This window comes from Bactrocera oleae, chromosome 2 (genome assembly GCF_042242935.1).
Source record: "Bactrocera oleae isolate idBacOlea1 chromosome 2, idBacOlea1, whole genome shotgun sequence".
Taxonomy (NCBI): Eukaryota; Metazoa; Arthropoda; class Insecta; order Diptera; family Tephritidae; genus Bactrocera; species Bactrocera oleae.
The window spans coordinates 95,262,594-95,288,461 of record NC_091536.1 but is presented as its reverse complement, the minus strand read 5'-3'; the positions used below and the strand labels follow the sequence as shown (position 1 = coordinate 95,288,461).

Below are 25,868 nucleotides of genomic sequence, written 5' to 3'. Positions count from 1 at the left end.
GGGCGAATAAAAGGAAAACAAACTGGAACTAAAAAGAAATTAAAATTTTGTTATAAAAGCTCTAAATTTTTTTTAAGCTTTTTTTCACATGCCACAAATGAGTAATAAATGCACGAAAAGGTATTTAATATGGCATGCCACTTCCTTGACTATTAAGCGTGAGGGCCCATATAAAGGCACAAAACACAAAAAAATTCAATAAAATGAGAAATCCCCCTCCACTCGAAGGCGACCAAATGAAGCGGCAATACCCTTGACTGGGCTGCAATAGAAAAACAACAGCCTTGATCGTGTCAGTGGCAGTGACCAAAATATCGACCAACACACAAAAGTACTTAAGTGCACATGTATGTGTGTGTGTACATAAACTTTTGTGCAACAGAGACGTGTTGTGCTTTTGGTCAGACGTCAGTAAGTAGTGTCACTGTTTATGCCACAGCAAACAAATAGCAAAATGAAAAGCAAAAAATTATATATTTGCAACAGAATAGCTGTCCAGCAGCCGCGCGCATTTGTGCAACATGCAACAAAAGTGCTAACAAAGCATGCACTCGAACACAAGAATGTACATATGTATGTGTATTTGTGCAACACGCTCGGTGTGCTACCTTAAAGTATTGCATTTCCCTGTGGCATTGTTTGTGCTTGCCACATGCAGGCTGACTGCAAGCACTTGCTGATTTTTGTTGCGCATTTCATATGCGTTTGCGGGCAATTCGATGCTGCATAAATATAAATGTGTGTGTGTGTGTGTTCTGGTGCACGACAACTAACTCCATAGGCATACAAAAGGCAGCAAAGCTGCAGAGGCCATAAAGCAGCCCACCCTGACGCACTAGCCGCAGCACGCAGTGGCTCACCTGCAACTGCACAAATATTTATCGTTCACTTTTTGCACGCGTGTGTTCTAAAGCCAACACGCTGCTGCACTATGGGGAACCAAGAAAAAACAACGACAACAAAATATGAAAAAACAACAACAACTAAGCAGAAAGAAAACAACAAAGCAGAAAACAACAATAACTTTACCAAAAAGCAACAAAAACTAGCTGGAAAACAACAAAAACCAAACGAATAACAACAACAACTTAGCAGAAAAAAACCATACACACTCACCGCAACGGTTGTTTGCCTACAAATTGCCGCACTGTTCCAAGTTGCCCACTGGCGCAACTTGTTGCAATTCGACGCTACGCATGCTTACCAGCGCCGAGGCACACACAACACACATACTTATACATATACCTGTATTGATTATGTGCATATATAAATGTGGACACAGGCGGCGCATTGTGGCAACTTGCAACGTCGTGACCACCGCAAATAAGCGCTAAGACGAAATGAAGCATGAGTGTTGCAACAAGTCCTGTTGTGGCATAACTCGCATACAATATGTGTGTTGGCACTTAAGTATATGTACATACAAGTGTCTGTATGTGAAAAGCACATTTTTCTGCATTTAAATTTTATATTCCCTTTTGGCTTCTTCGAAAACTGTGAGAAATATTTATTTCCAATCGCAATCGCAAAGCCAGGCATTCCCAACAGCATTTTATGGGGCCTTCAGCACATCAGCTTACATATGCATGTGAAAATATGTATATATGTATATATTACATTCTTGCCAGTAAATCTGCATTTCTCTTTTGCTCTGCTCCACTTTTGCACCCTTCACAGCATTGCATTCATACATATCCTGCCATTGTACGGCTCAGCAAGTGCATTTCACACCTCGTAACATGTAGCAAAGTATCGCACGGTACTTCATGCCACACACAAGCAATATGCGCTGTGCAGCAATATGCAACAATCACTCATGCTTCACTTTTCGCATGTGCGTATGCATGTGTGTGTACACATATAAGCCCTGCGTTTTCTAAACGCTTTTCAGCAGTCCCGATCTTGATCTTCAAGCAGTTGATAGCTTCACGAAGTGCTTTACATAAGCACTCGGTAATTCACACCACACATGTAGATTTGCAATAAGTATTTGTTGCAAGAAATGCATTTGCATTTGTAAGCGAATTAAATTGCAATTGGTTGCTCGCACTTGATTGATGCACTCTTTAGATAAGTGCGTGCTGGAGCACTCCTGTGATTCAATGCAGATTTTCCAATTTCATTTTATTTTATTTTTCTAATTTCTTTAGACGGTTTTTGGGAAAATGGTGATTTTAATCGATTGCAGTCTGCAGAGATTGGAGAGGCGATTCATTTGAGAAAAACAAAAAAAAAACACACACACTAAAAGACACTTTGTCTGAGCATATAAGTAAGATAGAAAAGAACACACAATTTTTTTCTCTCTTAATGAGATACCCAAATCGATCAGAGAGAGGTGGTGGGAGTGAAAGATAGCAGTTTTAATAATGATTATAAATTAGAAATAAAATAAGAATATTGCTGAGAAAATAACCATTGACATAGACAAATTTACTTGATGTCAACCTAAGGCTATGCACATAGTGGTATATAGCTTTGAAAAACTGTCAACTGTATGCGTATAAAAGCACATGCTGACTTAAAACATATGAAAGTGTATCAACTAGCTATTAAATTGTCATATATAAAAGTTGACTCTAAATAAAAATTTTATAAATAATTGAAAACACACATTCCCAATTCTTTTATATTTTTTCGAAAATTTACTCAAATATCATTATTTCTTCATTTGAATGCTATTTATTTTACACAAATTGGTTCTATTTGTATAATTCGTCTTTTCTTCATAATTCATGTGTGTCGTGAATTGGTTCTGAGCTTCATTATGTGCTAAACCTTAGACTAAAGAGCAGAGTATAGTTAAATATACACTTTATGTTGGCATTATTAATTCATATATAATGTTTATAGTAATAAAGTAGTCCAGGTATTATCTGAGCTAGGAAGTAGCGACAGCACTAAACAAAGTAAATAAAATAAAAATTGTTATCAAATGTTAGTTTACCTTAATTTCAGACTACAATAGACATACATTATTATTCACTATGTTTTCACCATAAACCAATTAAATAACAAACATTAAAATTTTTCTCAAATCTACGGTTTATTTGTTATGAGAAAATGCTTTAATCGCCTTTATCAAAATAAATACTTTTTATATATTTTATTTGATTCTCTGCCTTTAATATAATAATAAAAAAATTTGTGAATATTTTTATATTTTTACTAACCTCCTTTACTAACTAGTTAAGAAAAACCACAGCCATATATATTTCGCAAATTTTTGAATACCACAATTTAGGTTAGATCGAAAGATTAGAACAGTACATTTGATCTTAATCTTCCAACCTAACCTTAAAAACAGTGGAATAGATACAGTATACAGAGTACCAAAATAATCAGAAAAACAATACTAGCGTGCTCCAAACTATACCAGGCCTTCTAAACTCAAACTTATACACAAAGTACGAAAGCACATTTAATGATCAAGATTATAGCCAGTATTGATTGCGGTAAGACACAGTGACCGACAATAGCGTGAAAGCAATTAAGAATTTAATTAGCTGCGGCTGTTCATGATGCCACAGCATCAAAATTCCAGCAATAATCGATTTGAGCAGTAGTGGATTAAGAAAAAAACAAAAAAAAAAAAACAGAATAAAAATAACAAAAACAAAGGCACACAAAAACTGCAACAAACATGCAGGAAATCAAAGTAGAAAGCAAGGTGTTCAACAAACAGCACTTAATGACACGCGCGATTAATAGTCCAAAAGGTATAAAGACTTGCACGCCGAGGCAACTTCTGCGCATGATTACCAAGCACTTGTGCCATGGTTGTAGATTTTTTCATAATTTAATTTTGTTGTTTTACCGCTTTATTTGTTTTTTTCATTTTTTTCATGGCTCACTGTGGCAATGCGACAATCTAACAAGCTTAATTGCCGGATAAGAAACTAAATACGAGTGTCTAAATTGGAAATGAAAAAAGAATATTAACAAAAACACATTATCGGTAGGCTTTATTTGCCGCCAGCTGTGTAGAAAGTTTACAATTAAACACATTGCCACAAAATCGCCGTCGCATTCATGATGCAGCAACATTCGAAGATGATTGTGCGCTGCCGTTTTTCGCTACTAAATTCTTTTTATGCCACGCAGGTTTTTGTCATTGCTGCCACACTGGCTGTCTGTGTGTGTTTTTCGCGTATGCGTTCTGCGTATGCGTACCTGACCTAACCTCTTGCCTAGCCAATTTACTGCTTTTGCGAGTGTGCTACTATTGTTCGTGTTGCTCTTGTGCGCTGTTATCGCCTAGCTGACTGTTGGTTAGCTACTTGCTGTTCTTCTACTGCACACATACACACACATACAGGCGCTCGAAGCTACATTTGCATTCCACTGCTGTAGCTTCTTCAGCGCCGCTTTTATGCTTGTGCGTTCTGCGGCTATTTTACATACTCAAAATAATTGGCGTTTGCTGCCTCACTCGCCCCTCGCGTTCGTTGTTGTTCTTGGTTGTGGCAAGTTCTTTTTATTATTGACTATAATTTGGTCGCTTAACGGTGCAATTTGCAATTACACAGCGCTGCGCGGCGCGCCGAGGTCATAACACAACGCAGCAGCAGCCACAGTAGTGGCTTCTTCATTTCTATTTTCTCGCTTCTGCCTGGAGCGCACAAACACCATGACAGATATGGGCAAACATGTGTGGCTTGTGGCCAGGTAAATGGCATTTCTACACTTACATTTGGCACAAATCGAATTATCGACCTCGGTAGCCACTAATCGCTGTTGCCGTAGCTGCCGAGTGCGCGCACTGCCAGTAGCTGCTGAAGCAGATGGCTGCCTTGTGTACTCTTGGCTCTAAGCGCTCCCAATTGCTTGCGAAGCCGCAGTAGATAGGCTCTTTGGTGGTACCGTGGCATATTATAACTATATGAAATATTAACATACTTACATTTCTTATTTGATTTTCCAATTTGTTAAGTGTCTTCGTTCTTGCCAAAGTGGCAGCACTGCACTTGTCATTTGTTATTATATCTGTTTTTTATCGTTGCTGAACACCTCATTTGCGGCCTTATTAATCTGTCAAACCGTGACAAATGATGTTAGTAGGCAACATAACCGACTGATTTATGATCTACAGGGCAGTAAACCAAGTAGAAATACAAATTCCAAACTGTGTTGAAAAACTGCTTAAATTTACTAACTCTATATATACTATACTAGTTTATTATTACCTACAAAAGAGTTGGTAACTACTCCCTAAGTAACTAGTCTCAAACTAGTTTTTAACTAGGATTTTTATTTCTTTTTGCAACAAAAAGAAATATTCATAAATATTTTTAAGGCTTAAGCTCTTTTGCGAGAAAATGTTGTAATTAAACCATTTAGAATCTCATATTTACTTAAGTAAACTAAAGTCGTGTTTAAGATTTTCCATGTATAAACAATTGCCTAATGTTCGTTTTGGATTGCTTAAGAAGTCAGCACTGAGCACAGATATTCTAAAAGTGAGATCAAATATCTTAATAGGGCAGAAAAATTATGTTGCATAACCGAGTAGTAATTGCATAACACCAAAAAATCGTGTTTGATTCGAGTAAAAGAAAATTTTACTATGTTAAACTCGGAGTTAATGAATCGTTTTTAATACTTAACGCCAAAACAAATTCATGTTTCAAAATAGTAACATATAATTATTTTTGTATTTAATAATTTATTATTATATACTTATTTAAAGATGGTATTTGAGGCGATTTAAAAAAATTTTTTACGTAGACTCGGGTTTTATGAGTAGTATTTAAGCTTAACAACAAAATAAACTCAAGTTTAAACATTTTAACATATAATATTTTTTTCAAATATATTTAAGGCAAGTAAAACAAAATTGTGTATGGTAAAGAGTTTATGAATCGTGTTTAATAGTATACACCACAAAAAGCTTGAGTTTAAGCACTTAATATATAATTCTGTTTTTAATTGAACACAAAAATTTTTTGTTTAAATATTGTTTATTATTTACTTTCTATAACCCGCTATTCTTCAACATTAACGTTACCTTCCAAATAATTTTCCTGTTGTTAAAATATTTCGCCAAACATTGGACTTTTATGTGGGCATCCATGCTGGTTGTATATAAAGTATACAAGTAATTTATATACATCTTAAACTCATAAACTTTTAATGGTTAAAGAAATAACTTCTAATGGCGTAAGTGCCGTTATAATATAGCCAACAAACCGAAGCCAATTATATTAGAAGATATTGCACTTTATTTTTACTACTTACAAATAAAAAAAATGGTGGGGTATTACAACCAAGCGTCGAACTGAAAACAACCCTCCAGCATCACAACTTTAGGCGGTGTAGACGTAATTCTTATCGCACTCACTGTAGGTATATGTATTTATGTTTTAAGCTATGTAGGTGTGTTTATACTGTTACATATGATTGTAATTTGATACTTGACACGTGTTGCATCTCTGGGGAATTTATTAAAACGAAATATTGCAAACCCTCTACTCTATAATATCCTTCCACAATTAGTTGGCGTTATATGTTAAAATATGTATTTTTCGACTTCAGTGTAGGCTAAAACATTATTTTAATGTGTTGGAAATTTCTAATATATTTTTTTGTTCTTACTTACTTACTTTGGTTTAATGTAAACCCAGTGGTAACCCTAAATGCTCACAATACATTCAACGGTAAAAATATTTTAATCCGCCATACAAAAATAATTTCAAAATTATTTATTTTTTTATACAGAAAAACTGAAAAACAATAGAAATCGAATCGACTAAAATTTGCACAAGCAAATGCAAACAATAAACCTTTGAGGGGTCAAAGCAAGCAGACTAAAGGATATATCAGGGTGCATTAAGCGTTACAAGCTTGTCAAATGCGCTTCCGGCGCGTTTTGTTTACATAACAAGAAGCAAAAACAAACACAAACAATAGCAAATGCCTAACAAATGAGCTGAAAACCACAATCAGCACTTTTTTGTTTGAAAATTTTTTAAGTTTATGTTTTGCTTTTGCATTTTAAATTGCTTTTGTTTCGCAATTTGTTAGCAAACAATTGGTACTAAGCTGACAATAGAATTGGTGGGCAGTTCCAGGGGTGCAAATTGGCAGCGCACGCACAGGGTTTGCGGCATTTTTAATTTTTTCAGCTAAATGAGGGTGGTTGGCTTTTGGTTTTTGGTTTACAATTTTAAAATTATGAACCTGTGGGCATATAACAGTTGTTTATTTTACTTTTAAATTTTTTTATTTATTTTTTGGATAAAAAAAATCCTCTTAAAACAATATATCAGAGCTTAGGTGTTTGAAACGATATTTATTTTGAGTTTAAGGTATATAAAACTTAATTCATTAAAATATATTCTTATGTTTCTGTTAGATCGCATACTGAAATAATTTAAACCAACATATTTGATATTTATCATTATTTTAAAATTGTTGCCTACATTTTGGCGCAATGTTAATATATATGATATAAATGTGCATGATGTGAAAATTGAGCTAAAATTAGATTTTAAGGTCAAAATTAAGTACTTAGCTGTTGATTCTATTGCGAAACAGAAAATATGAGAAGAGATATTTAAATATTGGTATAATAATTTTTATATTTTATATCAGTGGCATAAGTTCTACCTGTACAAAATATGATGAGGTAAAGCGAAGGATTGCTCAATTAGCGCAAGTTAAAGCTTCAAATTTAAAGCTTGGAACTTTAGGGTCAAAACTTTTGAAATTTAGTAAGAAAGTATTTTATTAAACTCCGCCGTCAAACCTGGTGACTTGAGAACCTAAGTTATTGAATAAAACGTATGAAAATCGTTAAAAAGTGTTAGTTTTGAAGAATTGTTTTTTTTTACCATGAACTCTGAGTCGAAAAAAATATACAGTACAATACAAAGTACAAATATTTTTGGGTGTTATATTTATTGTCTTATAAAACCCAAGTAACCCTGACTGCTAAAAGTGGGGTTGAATAACTCATCTTGGTACTCAAAACTTGGCCTTTAATCCAGAAACAGTCAATATTTTTTCTAACTTTGTCTTATTTAGGTATTCGATATAAAAATATGTGATGAGAATTTCGACAACAGACTTCTGTTTTGATTTCGCCTTCTTTTTACCTTCCGACATCAAATTAATTTCTAATTTTTACCTTTAACTTTAATATTTATTTAATTTTCAACTTAATTTTTTATAACCGCTCATAATATTAAAATATATACTTTTTTTATTTCCAGGATATTGCAAGATGACCAGAAAAGGTTCGAGTCCACTGGGGCTCGACATGTTGGCAGTCTCAGTGGCAGTGGCATTCATCTTTCTGCCATTGTTAGCACAAGCCGGTAAGTAAATTACAAATATATAAATAAATTGTATGTAAATTGATTAATATGAGGCAATAAATTGCAAATACAAATGAATGTCCATTAAGAAGACATGAAATAAATGTCGAATTAAAAAAAGCAAGTAGCAGCTATTTAATAACCATACAATATTGTGTGAGTTGCAATGCCATAAAAACAATAAAGAGAAAGCAATATGAGTAATGAATCAACTGTAAGAATAAAGGAAAAATAGAGCAGGGCATTTGTGATGGCAATAAATAAATAGACACAAAAAGTTAGAGTGCAAGAAATATAGGGCAAATATAATACGAGTATTTGGTATTCCTACCATTAGAAGTACAGAAAAATTGCACATATGTGACATGATAAGCAAACTTAATGCCTTAACCTGCAACTTCAAATAAATTTGCGACACATTGCGAATTTGAACGAAATTCCTAGAATTGGTATGCTTTACTACACATACAACAATACATACAAATTCTACTTAAACAAAGCCTTTGTAATGAGAGTGGTGCGAATGAGGCGGGCAAGGATGAAAGTGCACCTGTCAGCGCTCCCCTCAGCATTCAATACGCATTGGTCACCAATTTGCGGCAGTAAGCACTAAATGCGCTGCTGACACACACACACGGACACATACACATGTACATAAGTATATAAATATCTAAATGGATTTAAACAAAAGAACTTGTCACTCCGTTAATTATTTCCCAGCTGCCAAATTAAAAAGAATTATCCATTAATGTGCCGCATATTAGAGGCAGAAATGCGCACAGACTCAGAGCCATTGTGTTTCACGCACATACGCATACACTCATGCTAGCATACAGTCTCCGCCTACTCATGCGCCCTCATACGTTGTGTATACAAGTTGTCAGAAACTCACACATATGTGTGTGTGTGTGTGTGTATATACATGTGTGAAGGTGTCAACGTATGAGCGTAAGTGTGCATGTATGTGTAGAGATTGCATTTACAAGCAACCGGCAGCTCGAGTGACCCTTGACACGCTTTTGGCGTTACGGGCAATAAAAACGAATTGATTTTCTTTCGGCGTTTTTACGGATTTTTTCTAAATAAAGCAGTTTAGTAGTGTGTACAGAGGACTGTAACTGAAGTTGGGGTATTTTTGTGTACTTGCCGACACTATTAACACCAACGCTAATGCCATACGGTACACAAATAGTACAGTTTGCGGTGCCAGCAACAACAAAAGACATACTTTGATACTGTATCAACATACAACCCTCAACACAACATAAACTCGGCTTAGCCATCATAATCAGAAATTTAGCCACAATACTAAATTTTATATATTTATTTATTTTATTTACGATTTGTCATTATTGTCACTTTCTATGCCCACTTCGTATGGTTTTTGGCATTTTCTGCTATTCGGCCAATTTGACAAATCACTATCAGCTGTCATTAGTCACAGAAAATAATAGATTGCCAACGCGGCGGCTTAGTTCTGTTTGTAGCCCTGTTCGGTGGGGTCAATGTATTCTTTTGCTTAATTAAGCGTATTTGCTTCATTTAAATTGCTGCAACTTGTTTAGTGCCAAAAAATCTGTTGCATTTTCTGCCCTCATCCAGTCGCGCATTTTCACGCAGTCTGCTAAATTGGGGTGGCTCTGCCTCTTGCGGAAGGGATGCGTCTGTGTGCACAGCCAATTTATAAATGTGCCACGGTTTAATTTTAATTTTTTTGTTTCTGTCTTCCATTTACTTTGCTAGTCATTGACATTGAATGCGAATTTCATTGTGCGCAAATTCAATTGATGCCATTTGTGTTAAATTTTTGCGTCAATTTATTTATAGAGATTCCACAAAACCAATTTTATTCACGCGAATTCATTTAACCGGCGCAAATTAATACAAAGTCAAGTGCTGGCGCATGGCCAATTGGAATTCGTTGGCAGAGAACTTATTAAATTTACAAAGAACACAAATAGCTGAAACTTGCATACGACATTACTAGAAAAATATATTTGTATTCGTATACTGATTTCCTGCTGGGTCGGTATTGAAATATATTTTAAATATTGCGATAATTTGAGTATTCTTTTTTCTTTCTAAAAATACGAATGGGCAAAATAAAGTTAAATACAAAATATATAGTTCAGATTCCTATGAATAATAATGAGTGAAAAATTAAAAATAAATTGCTTAGAAATTTTCTTACCGAAAAAAATTAGTTAACTTGATTTTTATATAAATAAAATAAAAATTATTAAATCAAAACATGCGTATGAAAAATTAAGATACAGTTAAACCTGAGTAAGAGAGAACTGGGTAAACAAGAAAACTCTATAAGTGAGAATTATTCTCAGGTCCCGCACTTTGACCTCCCAAAAACCTTTATGAGAAACAAAAACCTCCATAAGTGACAGTCGTTTTTCCTACTCTGACCTCTATAACTGAGAGCCTATTTTGTATTTACCTCTATAAGCGACAATTTTCCTATGTATGACTCATTCTTTTTTTTACAGGAATCAGGAACTAAGTTGTTTTCCTGTAATTTAAAGAAATAATATATAACTGTATTAACTTATTTGTCATGCTCACTGCAGTTCGTAAATATTATTTGCAACAAGCAGTACAGCTCTTACAACAACTTATAATGTCTAAGCGAAAGATCAACATGTTGTTGTTAAGTGATAAACTGAAAATTATAAATGCATTTGAGTCGGGAAAATCAAGGTGTGAAATACGAAGTGAATTTTTATTACCGGTATCTAACTATTACATAATTTAAAGACTCCATAAAGTTCCAGTGCTCCGAGGATTAGTACGCTACAGCATTAGTGAGAAACCTCTATAAGCGACAAAAAAATCATGGTCTCTTGAACTCTCTTGAAAAAATTTAACTAAATTTAACCTCATATATATTATATATATATTTATATATATTTGTTTACATATGTTAACACAGGATTGCAAAACATATATACTATAAATATAACCACATGAACACCAAATTAAATAAACAGATTGGTTTACTATAAAAATAAATAGTCTGCCCGTACATGTCTGCGGAGTCTGCTCTAACGAAAATAATATTTCAAATCGTATTTCAAAAAACGAACGAAAAAAAATTGCCACAAAAATAAATCAAATCAAAATGACAGCCATTAGATGTTTGCTCCAGTGCGGCGAGCCACAAAGCAAGCTGCCGGCTGTGGCGGTGTGCTGGCGGCGGCTGAGTGTGAGATTGTGGTTGCACGCCTCGTAGGGTCAGCGCACCTTTTGAAAGGCTGCTATGCCTATTCACCTGCACGCGGTGTTCAAACGCATGCAAATGCAAGCACTTATACATACATAAATATACTTATGTATATAAAACCGTGTGTGTCTGCTTTTTTTGTAAGGATGTGTGTGTGTGTGTGTGTAGGCTTTTATGAGGTTTTGCGGTTTTTCCATTTCTAAGCCTTTACTGAGGATTTACCATAGTTAGTACTACTCGCTTTGTTGTTGTTGCTCTTTGTTAGTTATTTATTTATTTACTATTTTCCATCACAAACAAAAGCCTCTAATTTTCATTCATTTCCGCCAAAGAAATGCCCATGCATTTAACGGACTATTAATGCTTGTTGTTGTTGTTGCAGTTGCAGCCTCCCTTTCGCTGTTTGGCTGCGAGGCGTTTACGCCTCTCGTAAGCAGCATTTAAAATATTTAACGGTTTTTGGGCGAAATCTTCATTCAGTCAGTTGGTCGCTCGGTCGCGGGACCAGACACTAGTAAATACATACATACATATACACAGTACTAATACATGCAGATTTGCCCTGTATGATTTCTAGACAATTTCCGTTATTTAGTCGCTCATTAATTTATTTGTAGTTGTAAATTGCGTTATGACTGGCAAATGGCGGACTTTCACATAACCCATAAGTCTTGGCAGGAATGCGAGAGAGAAATTAAAATCGATTGGCATGAATATGAAGAAGATTGAATAAAAACAAAAAAAAATAAATTTTCAAATTAGTTTGTATGTGTGTGTAATACACAGAAATGTGAATGTTCCGCAAAGTTTAAGAATTAAAACAAGCAAAACAATAAACGCTCACCGCTTTTAATAACTCATTCCACCAGCGCATCACCAGTCTTTGTTTATAGCTCATGGCACGGGTTGTTGCGCTTTATGACTTACAGCCTCCTTTTATTTATGGCTTTTCGATTCAATAACAAGTTGGTGCTCAAACATGTTGCTCAGACATATCGAAAATGTCGGTCAATAGGCATAAAAGTTGTAATAAAAGAATTATAGTAACAATAACAATAATAAAGGTTTAAACGAACTCGAGGTATTAAGTGATTGAAATGCAGTAGCTAGGCAGCTGGCTTATGATCATGCACACCATATCTACTTACATGATTTAACGGATTAAACTAAAGTATTTTTAAGCAGCCAATAGTTCATGAAATTTTTTCAAAAATATTATTTTCATTGAAAACTTAATAAATTTGGACGTGCATATTTGATATAAAGAACCGCGCATATGTTGTAAATTAACACAAAATAAGAAAACATACATCTTTAGTCGATGAGCGATCATAATATTTTTATATTGATTTAAGGAACTTACATTAGGGTGGGTTTCCATCGATTTTTACATATGCTTAATCGATAATCATGTTAAAAATCACATTCAAAATATATGATTCAATCCAGACACATAATCTTAATATTATTGTCAACTTTTATCGATAAATATATAATCAATTGCGATTTAGTTCGATGTATCGATTATATAATTTCAATTACGGAAACTTTAAAATTATTAGTCAGGTACAACCTCTGCCGAAAAGGTTTTTCAAATCACCAAGATACTTAATATTTTCGGTCTCATATCGATTTTCACATATATTTTATCGATCGTCAGAGTCCCGTTTATAAGTGATGACACAATCCACACAAATAACCTTAATTTTAATTTATGTGTGCATGTTATCGTTATTCATCGAATATATTTTTAATAGATTTATCGATGGTATAATAGCGCCTAATGCTAATTACCATGTTTTTTACCATGTTAGTCTTCTTATTTCCTTTCTTTGGTTTTGCCGCGTTGCTGTCGCTTTGTGTGCTTAACATATTTTTAATAGACTCGAAAGCCACCTCCACGTACTTTACAACGTCACTATTGACCCATTTTCCATTTTCGACAACAACTTCAACAAGCAACTAACAAAAGGCAGCATAAACAAAGTGGCAGTCGACTTAGTTTCAGGAAGTGTTCAGTATTTTTTGTGTTTTACTTTTATTTCATTCTAGTTTCGAAGACTCTTTATGGCAGAAGATTTAACTCCATCAATTTTTCTTTATGTCAAGTACAAGTACTTGCACAACTTCTTAGAATTCTCATTAGCACTGCACATAAAACTAAATAAATAAATTGAGGAAAATAACAACAGAAAGAAATTACACACAACAACAACATTAACTGCAATTACCGTTGTGATTGAAGTGTCAGACCCGAATAGAGCTCATACAAATCCATATGTAAAGCTTTTTAGTAAGTGATCTATATGTATGTAGATGTGTGTAAAAAATTAAGCTAGCCGAGGAAACAGTTTTGCTAAGCTCTTAAATCATTCATTCAATAAATGAGTTATGTACCGCCTGTGTCTGAGTGACATTTGACACCAACAAGCTTTCCTTGTGATGTTTTTGCTTTTCTTGTTGTTTCTGTTCAAAGTTACTCTGAGACTTTTTGTGATTTCGCGGATAATATGGACACCTAGTTTGGATTTTCCACAATGATGGAGGTAAAAAACATAGATTAACATAGAATACATAGAAAATCATAAAAGCGCATAGAAATACAAAGAAACGCATAAAAAACATAGAAAACCATAGAAGTGCATAGAAATTCATAGGAACACATGTAACGGCATAGAACCACATAGAAAGACATAGAAAAACAAAGAAAAGCATAAGAACTCATAGAAATGCATTGAATTGCATAAAACAAGCAAATATTTTTATAAAAACAGTTTGATTAAAATTCAAGTTCAGAATATTCAATTAGAATTTTCGAAAAAGAGTTGTAATGATATTTTACAATTTTTTCCCCAGAAACATATAATATTACCAAAAACCCAACATTTAAATACATACAAGTATGTAGCATTTCTCATGGCAATATTTAATTTTAAGCATCACTTCAAATGCCACACTTAAGCGCGCACAATCCACCGTCATGCTGCTTCATGTGCCACTTCAGTGACCAGGTAATGCTCACTCACTGGCGCTTAAAAACCGATTTAATAATGCATTCTTCAATAACTTCCAGCTGTGAGGCATGCTGATAATAGATTTTATAAAAACACAAGTACATATTATCTAGCAGTTAAGCTGCTAAAAGCACTTGGAAGCGCATACCGAAAATTGACCCCTGTCCACAACAACCAAAATAGTTTACCGAAAATTGTGCGCACAAACAACGGGGTGTACTTACAAACGTAAATTGCAAACGAGCCAAATTTTATGCACAAAAACAACGAATGAATTTCCTTGACTCCTCGGCTCTTCTACGCCAACTGTTCATGAATGTCAGCTTAAACCTTGTAAACGAAAATTCAAGATCATCGCAATTGCACGTGTTTGGTAGCCAGCAATTGATCGAATGAACGTTGCCGATGGCCAGCAACGGCTTACAATGGCTGAGAATATAAAAAGCTTGTATATAAAAATACCGAACATTTTCAATGGGACTCAAGGTCGCCAGCTCTGAAACAAGTGGAGCACTCCGCAGCGTTGGTTGCGCTGCGCGAAGAAAGTCAACGCTCTGAGCGTGTAAAAAGAAAGCCGTAAAAAGTACTAACAATATAAAAGACATCAATAAAAAGTTGTTGAATAAAATGTCTAAAATTTGTCGAGACACATTGTATAATCCACAAAACTGTGCGATAACAACAACAAATAGCAATAAGTTTAACAATATATTTGGTTGTGTGAGTGTTGTGGCTTTAGCACTCAACTTGGTAGTTTTAAAGTCTACAAAAACAATGTCATGACCGATATAATCATATCGTTTATCAACAGCTTGAAGCACGCACAGGTCGTACTTATTTTTTCGGTGGTTTGTTGGTGCAAGAGGCAGAGTAATTATAGTATTTTTAAGGTTAAGGTTGCTGGGGGTTTTGATATTCGGGAAGAAAGCAGATCACTAGGAAGAATAAAGTAAATAATTATAAATATCGTAAAATTAACAAAACGTTGTAAATGAGTTAATTATAATTAATGAACTTGGTAAAATTTTATATTAAATAAATTAACTAAACAAAAAAAATAAATAAAATTAAATAAAATTTAATAAATGAAAATAAAAATTTAAACAAAAATAAATCAAAATAAAATAGCTGTGAACTGAAATAAAAATTAAATACAAAGTTTGTAAAAGCGAGAAACAACAAAAGTAAATAACTTTAATTAAACTAAAATTTAATAAATTAAAATAAAAAATTTAAATTAAATAAAATAAAAGAAATTAAATAAAATTAACTTAAAATTAAAATAAAGTTAAAATGTGAACTGAAACCAAAATTAATTACAAAGTTTAAAAAAGCTAGAAATAACAAAAGTAAACAATTTTAATATAAACAAAGTATAAATATCTTAAATAAAAACTAAATTAAAATTGACTACAAACATCCAAATACAAAGTTTAAAAAATCTAAAAAATATAAAAAAACTAAAAACCTAAAAATGTTGTCAAATTATATATCATATTAATTAAAATACTTATATTATAACAATAAAATTAATAAAACAAATTGGAAAACTTAAAACGAGAAATAATTAAACTTAGATTAAGTAAAATTAAAACAAAAAAAATTATAAAATGGTATTTATATTGTATATAAGTAAAAAAATATATATTTATTTATAAAAAATATGTGTTTAAGTTTGAACAGTAATTTGAAGTTTATAAAACCAAATGTTAGTTTAAAAATAATAATATATGAAATAAAATGTAATTGAACATAATAATCATATATCTATAAAAAATATATATAGCAATTACAATAATAATAAAATTAAATTAAATATTTGATTTTGATTAAAAAAAAAATTATAATTAAATCATAAGTATTTTTTATTCAATTTTTTGAATATTTAATATCTTTTAATAAAAGAAAAAATACATTTCAGCAGCTACTCAGCGCCATAATAGAAACACCCCTATCGGTAGCGTGAAGATGCTATCATGTTGCGTGTCTTGAAACGAGCCTGTCGAACTGATGCGATCAAAAAATTTGCACCCACTGACAGTTGACAGCTGCTTTGGCCATCGGCTTACCACTCGACTTGAAGTTGAGCACTTGTGCTGATGTCTTTCAGCGTCGCATGAGAGGGCGTTTTCGTTAATCAATCACTCCTGCGCATGCGTTGATTGAACCTCAAAGGCGCAACGACGACGCGATTCATTGCGTGTTTAAATAATTTCTTTTTTCTTCTTTATTTACTTTTTTCTTCTTTTTCCTTTATTTATTTATTGTTTTTGCATTTAACGCTGCGAGATCGATAGTTTGTGAGACTTTTGATCACGGTCAAATTTATTTATCAGCCATTCAACGCTGATTTGTTGTTGGTGAATTAGCCTGTCATTTTTGCTATTTGTTTATTTGTGCGATTTTCATTAATGTTTTGCGAACACTCTTTGGTGGCTTTTTGTTTCTGTAAATCTGTTGTTATTTGTGCAAAAGTTATTCGGTTATTTACGCTGGCAGGCAACAACTTTGGCTGCTGTGTTCGGGCGTCTTCCTTTTTGGCGGCTGATTTTTATTTATTTATTTATTTTTTTCATTTTTTACTCATTATAGCTTCTTTAATGTCTCTATTTCGTTCTTTTTCAATTGGATTTTTTCTTCATTTTTTTGTCTGCAAAGATTTTCTGCAATTATATCTCACTAAAAAGGCGTAATGTAGTAAAAAGCTGGCAGTCAAAGTCTAATGAACCTGTGCGCAGCCGCGTCTTGCCGCTGACCGCTTGACCACTCAGTTGCGTTTTTCTGATATTCGTTCCCATGTTAGCAGTTTTGCTCTTTGTTGGCACTTTTTTATAGTTTTGCTTTTGTTATTGTTGTTCTTTTTGCTCCTCACCTTGCCAACAGCCCTCTTTCTGTTATTTCTATTTTTCGTTTATTACTTTTTTTTACTTTCAATGGCTTTTCACCAAATTATTCCCAGCTAAGTGAATTTAATGCTTCGCTGCCTGGCTGTCCAGCTGTCCGTCTTCTTGGCAATTTAGAATTGAATATCATGTCATTTGCGCGGATTTGTGATGGACACCAAGCCGCTTTCTTGCGCTCGTCAGGTTTTTAGGAAAGATAATTGGGTGTTTGTGGTTTCGTAATATAAATCAATATGGTATATGGGAATTTTTTTTATTGAAAAAAATTAAATATTAAACCGCTGAATAAATATTGTGACACTTGTGGTGGCAATTAGCTGCTGGCGCCAACCCAAGAACCTAATTAAGAGTTTTGGGGGAAAAGGTGTAGTTAATTTAATACAATAGGCCTGGCTGACGGTAGGAACTACTAATTTGATACAAATATTGTTAGTTTATACTTAAAAAATATAATTTTTTAATATATTAAGTATTTCAGTTTCTATACAACTATAATTTTCGTGATTTTTGGTGAAAAAATTCTGTTAAATTAGTGAAATAAATCTAACTTAATGTAGGAACTTCTGATTTTATAAAAAAAATTATAATTTATGCTTGAAAAATATTTTTTTTAATATATGATTTATTTTAGTTTTTAAATGTCCGTAAACACTATTTACCAAATTAATAGAATCGCTTTCTTGCAATAGAAAAGCATAATGAGAACTAAATTAAGTAATTATAATCTACTCTTCAGCTAAATTTCCTATAATTTTCCATCCATCAATATAGCTTTGCGATTTTTTAATAGCTCCTCCTTAATTTAGTGATTTTTAATTTCTGTTGTTACTCCAAATGAACGCAATTTGTGCCAACTCACTTCGGTTGCACTTAATAAACTTCACATGCCGCAACATTAATAAAGTGATTTCAACGACGTTTGTTGTTGTATGCGCCCAATTGTCAGTTGTATTATATATAGAAAAAGTGTATTGAATCATGAGTGATAAATCACCGTTTTATACTTTTGATTTGTGACTGCTACAAAATTGTTTAAAATTTTGCAGAACAGAACATTTATTGAAATTGAAATTTATTGCTCTTGCTAAATGAGCACAACAAGCGCAGCGAGCAGAAGTGGCAAGTACTTTCATAAAATTATATTAAGCATATGAAATTTTTTTAATTAAATGGAAAGTATATGTGAACTGAGCGGTCAATAAATGAAAATGAAATATATAAAGTGATATATTATTAAAAATCATTTAAGGCATTTACAGAATTTAATATACTTGAAAAATGAAATATTCATTTTGACAAATATTTGATTCCCTTGATCACGTAGCCGTTCTTTAGCAACACCGCCGGCCCAATTTCGGAGAAATTTTTATCACCGATTCTGCAATCAGCTTTTAAAAAAAAATGCGATTAAAGTTTTGGAAGCCGATTATAATAGATAAATTTTACAAATACGCTCATATCTCCGAACTATTTGCCAGATAGAACTAAAATTTTTGAAGAATTTTTTCATATATATGTATATACGAGTATAAGCAAAATAAATAGATTCTTAGAAATTCACAAATGTATATAACCGCTTAATTAAATAATAATTGAAGTAAAATATTTAGAACGACTTAACGTAACGTAGCACACATATATACGATAACATAATGTATGAGGGCTTAATTAACGAAAACATAACATAGCATAACCCCGCATAACATAACATAGTAGGACATAATATACATTTTTATTATATAACACAACATAACATCACATAACGTAACAGAATACATCAGCATCATACATCAATAAAATAACGACATAACTGTACATAAAAAACATAACGTAATGTGAACTCATGACATAATATAAATTATAATAAATCACATCAAAGTACAGCTAACTTAACGTAACTTCAAGTTATGTAACATAAATTATCAAAATATAAAATAACTTAAAGTAACATAACATACTCATAATAAGTAACACGACAACACTGAATCAATCAAAACACGGCATAACTTAACACAACTTAAATTTACTTAACATAACTTTAGAAAACATAACATAGCTCAAAGTTACATAACATAACAAAGCATAGTACTGCACACGATAATTTAAAATACTTTAAAAATTTCCAAAACAAAAAATATGTACATATGTAGACATATTATGATAAAAATAAAATAGTTTTTACTTAAAATTAAATTCCTGATATTAACAGAACCTGATAACTTTATTACAAAATATGCTCTTAACGCCTACCGGTAAATTATAAGCAGATACAAACATTTAGAATACAAAATTTTGTTAAAATTATGCAAAATAAAGTATAAAGAAGCTTAACAAACTGCCGGCTGACGAGGAATAATATAACCTTAAAAAAAGGAGGCAAAAAATATTTTTTGATATGCTTTTTTTTACATTTTGTTTTTGTTGTGCTGTTGACTCCGATGCTCTAATGTGCATGACTTTAGGCAATTTTCTTACCTTTATTATTGCTATGATAATATCATGACATTTGCCCGACTTTTGCACGGGAGACATTATTACATTGAGAGATCAACGACCAGAGCACAGGTAAAAATTAAATACATAGCGCTTGTGTGTGCATAAATCTCTACTTGTGTATACATATGTACGTATGTACAACAAAATAAATTCATTCAGAACTCAGCAGCGCAGAAATGCGACTCCGTAGAACGGGTGGCAGTTAAAGTGGTTCGCCGCCTTACGGCGGAAACTGCTTATAAACAACAACAATAGCAACTAAGTTAATGAATGTGTAAATATGTATGTATGTATATAAATTATATACGAAAATTGCGAGTAAAATAAACCGCTCGCTGCCAAGCCGGGATGCCAACTCAATGTCAGCTGGCAACAGCGCCAATGTAAGCGTTGTAAAGTAGTGAGCAGCAGACGTGAGCAAAAGGTAAGACAAAAGGCATAAAACAAAAAACAAAGCGAGAAATATAATGAAAATGGGGAAAAAATTAAAATTTAGTTTTCATTGTCAAGGTAAAAATTATGCAAGTTGAATTGCGGTGTATTATGCGACCGGGCGCTGGTGTACGCGGTCAGCGGAGTCGGTGTTGTCGGTCATTGGCACACAGAGTTACAGCATAAATATACCTATACATATATATGCATACATATTTACAAATAATTTATAGACGTCTTATATTGTTGTTGTTTTACGCTTAGCTTTTATTACATCCCACTCAGTTGATTTTGTGTATATGTATTTGTTATTGCTTTATGTCATTTGCCAACTGCAGCGAAGCATGTCTTCGCAACCGTTATGCGGTGTAAATATCTGCTAGCGCGTTATTTGTACAATCAGTCTACGACGCCTACACCGCTATTTTCTCACAAACGCTCGCTAATTAATTTGCCAGAAGCGCAGGCAACGCACGCACATGCGTACAAAACGCCGGAAGTCTTGTTAGATTACAACCACGTACATGGGTTACAAGCAGCAGACAGCAGTGACTTGACTTTTTGTGTTTATAAAATATTTCATTTAACCGTTAGGCGGCTTTTAATGTTTTCGGGTGACTAACTTTTCACAATTCCTCAGCATCGAAGGAGCTACTGTTCAGCACATTTGCATAACAAAATGCTTAGAAAACAATTAAAATTTATGCATCCGTGCGCGCATGCGGCATGTGCTTCACTCAGAATGTACTATATACATGTATGTATGTGTCTATATAATGTTTAGTGTTGTGTTAATTGATTTTTCTTTTTGGTAAATGATATATGGTCACCTGGCATACAAGTAAGGTAAGGGGGATATTATATAATGTTTATAGCATTCATTATGAAAGTGTAGGCACTAAATAAATATTTTAGTTTTTTTTAAACTTTTATATAATTTTTAATTTCATAATTTTACTGTAGCCATCAAGAAGTTAAAGCTCATTAAACCACTATTTAATTAGTTTTATTTTCATATTTAAAATTTAATTTGCATGCTTCAATGACATGCAATCAGAGCTCGGTGTCACTGCTAGCTTTTGAACTTATGATTCTGAAAGCTTAGCGTGTGAAAGTTTGAAAGCTCTAACGGAATTAGTAGCTTACATTATGCGAAAGCTCTTACAGTTTTTTTTATTTCATTCCCTTTAGTGTGTTATATGAATGCTATTACAATATATAAAAATACTGATTCTGAAAATCATTGTGTGAAAGCTCAAAAAGGAATTAGTTCGTTGTGCGAATGCTCTCAAAACTTTTTTGTTTTAATTTTGCGAATATAGAAAATATTTTTACCAACTTTTTAAAAATAAGAATCGATGGTTTCTTATTTTCGAAGCCATTGCTACTCCCTTATAGCTGCCAAAAAATTTTATTTTATTTTATTTTTCAACTAGAAACCACCTAAACTTGATATTATATATCAACTTATATATTGTACATACATTTATTCCACATTCTTCTTCAAACATCTTCTTCATTTTCAGAGTGAGTTCAGTCAGAGTTCTAAGTGTATACGAATACTTTAAAATCACAAAATTGGCACAAAATCATTATAAATGTGTTCATGTTTTGGTGTAAGTGATTTAATACATACAGGGTCGCTAATCCACACAGCTTTTTGAAAGCACATCAAATTGAAGTTGATTCCTCACAAACTAACTACTATTCAATTGTAGGCAAACCGTTATTCTACTCAAAACAATAATAAACCACATGTGAAAGAAAAAACAAAAACAACAAACAAAAGAAAAACGCCTAAGAAGCATAGATAACAATTGCAATTTAAAATCCCAGACATGCCAAACGTTGCCAATCATTTTACGAGCCATCACACACACACACACACATACAACCATTAGAATGCTCATATATTCTCTTAGAATTTCGTAATGCCGTAATATCTTGGTGAGCACTGGAATTTCGCAATTAAATTGCAATTATTTTTTACACACATACATACATGCATGGCTCAAGTTTCCGAATTGGAAAGAAAGAAATTTTATTCTTTCACCAATCAACGGAACGGCATACCGATTAACACAAAATTTTTTCTCGTTAAATTGAGCATTATCTATTTTGTGTTAACAGTTTTTGTTGTTGTTCGCATTTTTATGACGATTGAAGTCACAGCTCGCCATGTAAGCGTTGTGCTTGAGCATTTGCATTAATGACATGCTAAATATTTAAAGCGCAGAAATACCGTTAGTTGAGCGCACTTCTAAAGCTTTGTAAGAAATTTCAAATTAAAAAAAGGAAGTTCAAACGAATTATTGTTGCAAAGAGATTTAGTTGCAATATGTTCTTGTAGTGGCGTAAACGCGAGTATAAAATTTTGTGTTTAGGCATATACTCTCTACTCTCACTCTAACTCTTAAGTGTGCTCACTAAGAAATTTAAGAAACTCTGAATTTTCTTTTCAATGAACTTTAATTTTACGTTTTTCACATCATGATGATTTTCAAAAATGCCAAATATTTCTAGTGTGTGGAACGAGTTATCAATCGTGCATCCAAATTCGGTTACAAAACAGGGTTGTAATCCATAAACTCCAAAAATGTGGTGTGTAGGAAAATAGTTAAGTACAAAAGTAGATAAAGAGTTGTAATGTAAACTCTATCTTATAATAAATAAGATATTAATTTAAAAAAAGAGAAACTAATTTGTACGGTATATTTTTAATGTTAAGCATCGAAATGCATTAAACTCGAGTAATACCTCAGCTAAATATTTTAGAATAGCAGTAAAATTCAATTTATGATTTCCTTGCAGAAAATCAGTAGCAATTCTTGAAAAGCAAATGAAGATTGCGTGACGAATATACTATCCAATTATACTAAAAATGAGAAAATGTACCATAAAATTGGAGTATAAACAAATTAGGCCGTAGTAAAACTCATCACTTTATAACGCACTCAAATACATATATTTCTCCTATATACTTGTAGTTTGATCTAACACCAATTCCAAACATACAAATTTCCAATCAGCAACAATTGGGTCATTTGTAATAAAACAATGGCTATGTATGCACACCTTGCCATGAAGGAAGCGACCTTTACCACAAAACGAATAAAAATAGAAATTTAGGTGGCCACAAATCTCATTCGATTTGAGGTGAAGAATGTTTGCGCACTTGTTGTTGGTTTGTTTGCCGCCCCAATGCCCCTTCAATAGCACAGCAAACACAGCTGCATGACTCCAACTCAACACCAGCAACACTACATGTTGTTTACCGATCGTCGGTTGATCTTCGCTGCCACAGACGGTATTGGAGACGGCATACCAACTGCCAGTTAGTTTGTTTATTTGACAGTCATCAATTAATCAAAACGCATCACCGGCATTCTTATCTCTCGCTATTTGCTCGGACAAGCGCTTGCATGTAAATGAGCGCGCACAGACACACGTACATATATGCTTACGACATAACTGCTTTTTTACATGAGTGCCATGTGTAAACGTGTGCCTGTGCGTTTAAGCTGAGAAAGTGCTGGCCTAATTTCACGCCGAGTCCAAACAGAACTCAATGAACATTGTTGAGGAATACAAAAAAAAATAGAAATCGAAAAACAGACAACAACCACATGTAAGCAAATGAAACCCAACAATTTAGCTCAAAATTGTGTCATTAAGTCAAGAGAGTAGAAGAAGCTTCCGCACACACACTCAAATAAATGCACAGCGCTTAGTGGCATGCAACCACAGCTTGGCGGCTAAGGCACCGTCAAAGAAAGTCTGCCACATGTCGAATGCCACATTTGCATGCCACACACGTACTCTCGGCCATGCACACACACACATCATTGATATGTATGTATGTCGGCCGGCTGGTAATGACCAATTGTGCCCATATCTAACAATGCGGAAAATCGTTGATTGTGCGCCAAGGAATTATCCATCCGGCTGCAGCAGGAACTCTAGCCAACAATAGGCCACAAGCCAGTTGGCATGTAATACTATGTCTGTTGCATGTATGTAGCCTGCTGTCTGTGTGCGAAGCAGTTGTGCGTTGTTGTCGCATTTGACACTTGCCACCGGTTGGTGGCCTCAAACCGCCAAAGCCATTATCGGCAGACACAACACTGCGCCAGCGCACAATCTTCACACATACATTTATAGTATAGTACACAAGCAAAAATGCAAAAATATAGCGTGTAACATCATCAATGCACTGTCAATGCCTTGCAACATGTTGCACATTTGAGTACATTTACTGGGGACCTATGTAGATGCGTCTACACGCAACAGCAGACGAGCATTGAAAAATTACAACAAAAAAAACACAAAAAAAAAACAGAAAATAAATAGCAACGCACCACAAAGCCAACCACAACGAATGTCAGTATGCCACACAACTCACATGTTATGTGTCCACCGCATTTAACCTCACCAACGAAGATCATGATCTCAACGGTTGGCCAAATGCAAAGGAAAGCGAGACACAGTCCAAAAGAGTATGACGCTTTTTTAGCATTGGCAGAGGGGTGGGGACCACGGTAATATAACCGAAAATATTAAAAAAGTATTTAAGAAAAAAGTTGTTGACATTTGGAACTGCGAAAATGCTGTCAGCTGCAGAATTAAGCGAGCAAGTGGTCGTTCGTTTCGTTAAAGGTGGAGCGGCAAGGTGTAGGCTAGACTAAATATGCAATTAAAGTAACTAACAAACGAAGGGTATATGATTTATTATTAATATATTGTATTTTAACATTGCTGAATAGAAAGACACATACATTCACACCGTCAGTAGCAGCGTAGTATATTTCTTTGACCGAGGTCAAACTCTTCGAACACATAAAACTACATGAAAGTTCATAAAGACTTAGAGCTTAGCTTTTCATAAAAATAATTACACACAAAACATTAAATAATAATAAAAACAAGAAATCCGATCTAATTTCATGAAGATACCGCGTCAAATAAAAAAGTTTTCCATGCAACTTTACTTATTACTTTATTCCTATCGTTCAGTTAGTATGGCAGCTATATGCTAAAGTCAACCGGTCTATACAGTTTCCTTGGATATTGCATTATTGCTTTAAATAATAATCCATGCCAAATTTTGTGAAGATATTACGTCAAATAAAAAAGTTTCCCATAGTTCGCGTGTATACAGACAAACGGACAGACAGACGGACATGGCTATATCAACTCAGCTCATCATGCTGATAATTTATGTATATATTTTATAGCGTCTCCGACGTTTCCTTCTGGGTGTTACAAACTTCGTTGCAAACTTAATATACCCTGTTCAGCGTATGTTAAGTTTGGCTAAATAATATCGATATGCCAATATACATATTTCAAGTTATCGATATTTTTACAATTAAAACGAATCGATATTTAGTTATCGAGTGTCAAGTATGTATCAAATTCGAATACTTTTCAATCCTCTTGGAGCTCGATTTGATTCGTTCCGTTTTAACTAATC

At 33.5% G+C, this 25,868-nt stretch overlaps 1 protein-coding gene across 1 annotated transcript in view; it reads left to right on the top strand.

Moving 5' to 3' along the window:
• Positions 1-25,868, top strand: part of tnc (tenectin) — a 108,123-nt gene that overhangs the window by 51,260 nt on the left and 30,995 nt on the right. The window contains exon 2 of the mRNA XM_036357159.2: positions 8,214-8,318. Within this exon, the coding sequence (XP_036213052.2) occupies positions 8,225-8,318 (94 nt within the window). The 5' untranslated portion in view covers positions 8,214-8,224. The remainder of the gene's footprint in view (positions 1-8,213; positions 8,319-25,868) is intronic.